Source organism: Colobus angolensis, unplaced genomic scaffold, assembly GCF_000951035.1.
Source record: "Colobus angolensis palliatus isolate OR3802 unplaced genomic scaffold, Cang.pa_1.0 Scaffold43, whole genome shotgun sequence".
Lineage (NCBI taxonomy): Eukaryota > Metazoa > Chordata > Mammalia > Primates > Cercopithecidae > Colobus > Colobus angolensis.
In genome coordinates, this window is record NW_012117710.1 from 4439521 (window position 1) to 4447092 (window position 7572).

The window sequence follows — 7572 nt, forward strand, 5'->3', positions numbered from 1 at the left end:
TGCAAGCACTCCCAGGCTGCAAACTGCCATGGAAATGTTAGGTATTAATAATATGACGATACATTTGGCAATTAAGGAAAATCTTCCTGCTGGGCGTGGTGGTTCACTCCTATAATCGCAACACTTTGGGAGTCTGAGGCAGACAGATTGCTTGAGTCCAGGAGCTCAAGATAAGCATGAGCAACATGGCGAAATCCCATCTCTACAAAAAATATAAAAATTAGCCAAGGCATGGTGGCGCGCACCTGTGGTCCCAGCCTGGGGGATGGGATGCGCTGTGGTGGTAAGGGTGGAATGGAACATGACTGAGGCAGGAGGATCGCTTTGAACCCAGGAGGGGGAGATTGCAGTGAGCCAAGATTGCGCCACTGTACTCCAGCCTGGGTGACAAAGCGGGACCCTGTCTCAAAAAAGACAAGACAAGAAAAAAAAAACTTTCAGAAAACAATGTTCCTTCTTCAGACACCTTTAATTGAGAAAATGGGAATGATCTTTTTTGTTGGAAAAAGCTTCGAGTACATTTTCAAAGACTGGAAACCACTGGCTTTTTAACCAACAGCTGAAGTGGAGTCATGATTCTTTCCTCACGATTCTGGGCCTTACCACTGAGAAAACCAAAGTGTAGTGATGCCCTCTGTAGAATGGAGCCTGGCCGGGGACGTGTAAAATCCCTCAGTCTTCTAGATCAGAGAGTCCCTGAAGGGGAAGAAAAAAGGTATTAAACTTTTTTGGGATGGTTTCCTTTATCAAAAGGCTCTTCTGCCCCGCAGCCTCCAAGAGAAGCATCCCATGGCCCTCTTCTGTGAGCACTGGTTGCGGGAGGACCCTTTTAAAGGGATGTTGCTTATTGATTGTCAGGAACAGACTTGCTATTTAAATTTTAACAGTTCTCAGCAAGCTTGCAATTCCAGAGCTGGTGAATGAGCAAATCCTTCCCAAACCAATTTTTTTTTTTTTTTTTAACAAATCAGGGTGCTCAGAGATGGATCAGGTTCATTTGTATTAGTTTTCACTTTAATCTCTCTTCCTGCCAAATCTTTTATCTTCTAGTGGAAGAGGAAAAAGAATAAATAAAGAATCCTATAGTTGCAGCAGGACTGAGCAGAGCCCGGAGGTGCAGAGGAAATTAATAGGCCCTGTTGTCAAATCAAACCGGGCAGCAGACTCTGGACCCTGAGGCTGGGGCTCTGGACTTTCAGGAGCTGTTACACTTGAGTGAAAAAACAGCCAGGATCAGGCAGGGCCAGGCTGGTGGGATGGGGCCGAGGGCAGGAAGACGGCGTCTCCAGCCTTGCTCTGCCTCTCCCGCGGTCTGATTACTTGCCTCAGTCACCTGGTTACAACAGTTGTCCTCTGGACTGTCTCTGTCTGAAACGACGTTGGTTCACTGTGCCCGGCCGAGCAGGTGAATGGCTCACTTCTAGACACTGTGATGTCTGAAGGAAGAAAGGGGAGGAAGAAGACCTTTACTAAGTCCAGTGTCAGTCAAGCTTCCTGCAGGAAAAGATGGCGTTCCTGAGTGAGAGAATCAAGGATGGAAGTTGTAGAAAGGGAATGCTTGCAGAGATGCGGGCAGAGGGGAGCTGCTACCTGGGGCTGGTAGCCTCAGAGCGGGTTTCACTCGTAGGTCAGAGAGCCCAAGGCAGTTGCAGAACCCCGGAAGGAGAGACTATGTAGGGCCACGGCTTGGAAAAGAGGAGGACCCTGTGGATGAAGGACCCAGGTGGCCCCAGGCAGCCTCCCAGTGAGGAAGGAAGGGCCTTAAATTTGCTCCCCTTGTCTATGGGAAGCCTAAGGGCAGGATTCCTTAGGGCAGAGCTGGGTAGGGAGGGTGGAGCTTGGATCTAGGGAGAGGGAGGTACCCTGGGCCAAGCTTACAGCTAGATGCTTTCAATGTATGTTATTTCATACTCGGGAGTGTCTTGGGGATTATATGTTATCCCCCATCTTTTCATCATTTGTATTGATTGATTGATTGAGAGGGAGTTTCGCTCTCGTCGGCCAGGCTGGAGTGCAGTGGCGCGATCCCAGCTCACCGCAACTTCTGCCTCTCGGGTTTAAGCAGTTCTCTGCCCCAGCCTCCTGAGTAGCTGGGATTACAGGCACCCGCCACCAGGCCCAGGTAAATTTTTGTATTTTTAGTAAAGATAGGGGTTCACCGTCTTGGCCAGGCTGGTCTTGAACTCCTGACCTCATGATCCACCCGCCTTGGCCTCCCAAAGTGCAGGGATTACAGGCATAAATACACATTAAGAAAACACCATGTTCACCGTTTCTAAGTGCACAGTTCAGTGGCATTAAACACGTTCACACTGTTTTGCCACCGTCACCACCATCCTTCTCTAGAGCTCTTTCCATGTTGCAAAACTTCTGCCCCACTAAACAATAACTCCCCATTTCTCCTTCCCCTACTCCTCCTAGTTTCTGTCTCTGTGAACTTAACTGTTCCAGATGTCTCATACAAGTGGAATCATACAGCTTTTGTCTTTTTGTGACTTATTTCACATCGTATACTGTGCTCAAGGTTCATCCATGTTCCGGCATTGGTCCTAATTTCCTTCATTTAAAAAGCTGAATAGTAGTCATTGTATGGACAGATCGCATTCTGTTTACCCATTCATCCATCGGTGGGCAGTTGGGTTTGCTAGCAATAATGCTCAAAATCCTAGGGAAATTGAACACTCGAACAAAGGATTCTTAGCAAAGCAATTTTACTTCTGCGCAGAGGGGTGCCTCCTTGGCCGGTCGTCGTGAGAGCGCACCTGAACAAAGGCACGAGAGCCTTTAGTCCTGACGCAAGTCCTGCCCATGTACCCTTTCCCCATTGGCTGGGGCCGGGTTGTACAATCTAAACTAATCCCGGTTGGCTAAACTTTTGATTTTTTTAGATAAGGTGGGCACGTGAAAGAAAGCGGAGAGGAAAGGGGAAGGGGAGTCTATAATGAGCTAGAAAGTGAGTCCTCTTTGCAAATAAGGAAAGGAATGTGAGCTGGTACTGATAACGCCTGGTACTGTGGCGTGCCCGGGCATCTAACAAAGGCAAAAAGGAAAAAAAGGGAAAAGGCAGCTGGGTGGGGGGTACGATAAATTAAAGAATAAAAGATTGATCGAGTTCTTTGAAGAGAAACCTCATCATGCCCTACAGGTTGCTTCTACCTTTTGGCTGCTGTGAATAAGGCTACTGTGAACACAGGTGTGCACATACCTCTTCGAACCCCTCCTTTCAGTTCCTTTGGGTGTATACTCTGAAGCAGAATTTCTGGATTATATAGTAATTCTGTCTGAATTTTTTTGAGGAGCCACCATACTGTTTTCTGTAGCAGCTACCCCATTTTACATTTGCAACAACAGTGCAATGGAGTGGAATTTCTCCACATCCTTCCCAACACCTGTTATTTTCTGTTTGTGTGTGTGTGTGTTTTTTAGTAATATCCACCCTAGTGGGTGTTAGATGCAATATCATTGCGGTTCTGAGTTGTCCACTGTTTTCACAGGAGTTCAAACAAAACTGAACACCCTTAAGTGGGAGAGCTCGTCGTCAGCTGTGGTCTCCATGCTTCTTTCTTCTACATACCAGTTCTCTTCAGAATGAGAACAGTATTTCCATGGAAGCTGGACTTGGCACGAAGGGGTCCTGCCCTCTACCAACCGAGTCCGGTTGCCCTGATACTGGGAAAGACCTTTCGTCTTCCACACTGACAAATGGCTGTTTTCCGTAAGGGAGACTGCTTGGCAAACCAGATCACCACGAGCTGCGTGGTGCCAGTGGAAGGATTTCAGGCTCCCAGAGCGAAAAGGGAAGTTACTGTGAGTTCTTCTGTAGGTAACTGGGAATGCACACGTTTTGTTTTTAAAGGAGATACACAGAGAGGGAGATCCTCATCAGCTGCCCATTATCCATGTCACTGGAAATCAAAAGCCAAGAACACTGAAATGCCCAGCTGGTGGCGAAGACTGCATTCCCAGTAACCCATTTTTGGAAGCAGCTTCATTTGAAATAATTAAAAAGATTCCATCTTCATAGCCAACTGGCTTCATGCTTCAGAGCAGCTTAACTTTGTGTTAAGGAATTCAGTGAGCAGATTCTGAATTAGTGATAGACATCTCTGTGTGAGGCCACAGAAGTTGCCTTTGAGAGTCTCATTTTCATTTTGGAGCAATTTATGGCCACTGCTTGGGATCGGTAAGGAGGTGGAGTGCATTTCTGATGAGCTCGCAGGCGCGGACTCGCGAATCCCCGCGGTTCGAGCTGTAGGTTTTTGGCGTAGCGGCTGGGATTTTATGTGTGAATGTTGACATGCAGCTGGTACTGTCTACAGGCTCCGCCTAGCCCAGCACCATGGTAGAAAGCGTGCGCCATCTCTTTCTGACCATCTCTAACGGGGTGAAAGGGACCTTAGCACCACTTCAGGTCAGCGAGACAGCTCAATTTCCAAAAGAATTTCCCCCACCCAGGTCTTACTTCACTAATAACTTGAAAATTCAGTTCAGGCATCATCGCAATTCAGAATAGAAACCGACAGTGGATGCTGGAAGTCACTGCCAAGACCTTGTTCATTCCAGGGCATCACTCTACAAAATGATTGGGCTGAAAAGCATGTTTAAACTCTGAAAAAAAAAAAAGTACACACACACAAGGGTGTAGGATCTCCAGCAGAACCTTCAGAAGCCTTGCCGGCGAGAGCACATTTGGCTGGCAGAGTCGCTCTTGCACACCTGCTGGAAAGCTGGGTGGGAAGATATTCTAAACTCGCTGTGAATTTCATTACGTCTCTCTCCAGCCAAAGCCACTCAGGGGTGTGGTGGCGTAATGGGTCTGCCACGCAGATGGGCTGCGAAATACACAGCCCATCTGTCTTTATCGTGCTCATTTCCTCTTTTATTAAAATGTTAATGAATATAGTTTTTATTTATCGTTCAGTGACATGTGCAGCATCCTTTTCTGGGAGACAAATCTGCAATCTGCCTAACCACGTGAGCTGACAGAGAACTTCCTCCCCTTACATACCGAACACAGGAATTAGGGACGTTTTGGTTCCTTTTAAACCGCCACATGCAGGTTGCACAAAAAAATCCCTTTGCTCATTGGTGGCTGCATGGGTGGAGGGAAGTTTCCTTTCTGGCTTGCAGATTACTAGCCACATGACTGGAGCCTCCGTTTCCACACCTGCTCGATGGGATAAGTATTCCTTCTCCTAGTGCTGTCCTGCTAAGCAAATGAGATGTTCCCTGAGAAGGCCTTGGCATTCACCTCTTATTATTCAGACATGCACTGCTGTGGGCTTGAATTCGTTTTCTTCATTCTTTCAGACTCTCCGTGGAAAGTGCATCTGTCAAACGTTGGCCCCGAGATGACAGGCGTCACCGTGAGCGGCCTGACTCCGGCTCGCACCTATCAATTCCGGGTGTGCGCGGTGAATGAAGTGGGCAGGGGCCAGTACAGCGCTGAGACAAGCAGGTGCGTGAATCCCGCCCCAGGTGGGGGCGCAGAACAGCCAGGGGCCTGAACGCCAAACAGAAGCATCACAATAGGTGGTGGAATTGATCACAGCAACCCACTGGCCTCCCTCGGGGAGACCGCCCAAAACGCGAGCAGAAAAGCCTGTCACAAAGAGGGAAACACCGTCCCACGCAGGCTTAGCTGGGCCTTCCTTCATTGCTGTGAGGCAGGTTTCTTGGGTTTTTCCTGTGGCGACCTGGCTGTGCCTACGTAAATCGCTCCTGGCAGCACAGCCCTCTGTACACAGGAAATTAAGAGCTTATATGTTTTGCACGTCCTTTGCCCACCCCACTGCCGGATGGAAGCTGGTGCCACAGTCTTAACAAGTCAACACCTAGCGTGCTGTAAGGAGAGCCGAAGCCTCCTCTGTCTCTGCAGAGGCTTTGCGTTTCTGAGCGGTCTTCATGCTCTCCCATCCCTGTGAGGGCCGCCTCTGAAAAGGTCTCATTCGGAGGTGACATGGGAAAACGGCTTCATCACATTTCAGCACGCCCTCCCCAGCCAACCTGAGCTTTCAGTGGGCTTGACTTGTAGAACAGCTGAGCTCTAAATCCTTTTCTTCCCTCAAAATGTGGGAGTTTCATATGAGAAATATTGAAAGAGCCAAAGAAAACCGTTTGGGAGGAGTCTGAGACGGCGGGCCCAGGAGCGGACGCGTTCAGGCTTACAGTCTTTCTAAAGGGCTGAGGTGCTGGGGCTGTTCACACAGAACAAAGTCACCTCCGTGCCTTTCTCACTGCTTGGTTAACTGATTTTCTGTTATGTTGATTTGTGGTGACTATTTCTCCTGTCCTTTCGGTTTCATCGGCTGTGTGTTTTGCTTTTCTTGAAACCCAATTTTCGTGAATAGTCAGACTCAAGATTCAGCAAAATAGATGAAATGCAAAGGGGCCCCCACTGTTTCTGGTACTCATCTCTCTTGTTCCTACCCGTCTTTTATGTTTAGGTTGATGCTACCTGAAGAACCACCCAGTGCTCCCCCGAAAAATATAGTGGCCAGTGGGCGGACCAATCAATCCATTATGGTCCAGTGGCAGCCGCCCCCAGAAACAGAGCACAACGGGGTGTTGCGTGGTTACATCCTCAGGCAAGTACCTTGTGACTGACCATCTTTAGGCTGCCATTAGAGCTGAGCATCGATTTCACGGAGGGTTGCAAACTCTAATGTCTGTAAGAGCCAAACAGGAACCAAAGGAGGCAGACCAGGTGTGAGATGTTAGGGAGTGGTGGAGACTGTGGCAAACTGGAGTGCACAGGCCAATGTGGGCAGCCTTGCGGAGACGTTCTGTGCATATTTGACCATAAATGACACACACAAAACTGGTGTCGGGGTAGCATTTTGGCAGGAAAATGGAGGGAGTATTAGGGGTCGGAAGCAAGGTATAATATTCATTGTGCTTTTTTTTTGAGATGGAGTTTCACTCTTGTTGCCCAGGCTGGAGTGCAGTGGCACGATCTTGGCTCACTGCAACCTCCACTTCCTGGGTTCAAGTGATTCTCCTGCCTCAGCCTCCCGAGTAGCTGGGATTACAGGCATGTGCCACCACACCTGGCTAATTTTTGTATTTTTAGTAGAGACAGGGTTTTACCATGTTGGCCAGGATAGTCTTGATCTCTTGACCTCATGATCCGCCTGCCTCGGCCTCCCAAAATGCTGGGATTACTGCACCTTCTTTACTGCCTGGAGACTGGATCTGAGCTGCCTTCAGTTTCCGGGTGGTTTCTTTTCTTACGTGAGAGGGTGTGTGCGTGGGAATACTTCTTGGGTATCGCCGGTACTTCCTGCTGCATAACCCGAGGAGGCTCATGACACCAGCTGCTCCGCTTCTGGCGATGTTGAGATGGAGCCACTCTAGGTAGCCGCCACCTGTGAAGTTCGGCAGAAGTCATTTAAACTTTCCTGAGTCTTGGTTTCCCAGAGTGAAAAAGAGGTGTGAGAAGACCTCCTCCCCAAGCAGGTTTCTGTGGCTACAGCCCTGCAAGCACTCCCAGGCTGCAAACTGCCATGGAAATGTTAGGTATTAATAATATGACGATACATTTGGCAATTAAGGAAAATCTTCCTGCTGGGC

General features: G+C 48.6%; 1 protein-coding gene across 1 annotated transcript in view; it reads left to right on the top strand.

Annotated features, from left to right (window-relative positions):
- The window catches only part of SDK1 (sidekick cell adhesion molecule 1), a gene marked incomplete at its 3' end in the record, with an annotated part of 662329 nt that overhangs the window by 397932 nt on the left and 256825 nt on the right, over nt 1-7572 (top strand). Inside the window, exons 15-16 of the mRNA XM_011957004.1 lie at nt 5311-5458; nt 6447-6587. Coding sequence (XP_011812394.1) covers nt 5311-5458; nt 6447-6587 — 289 coding nt within the window. The remainder of the gene's footprint in view (nt 1-5310; nt 5459-6446; nt 6588-7572) is intronic.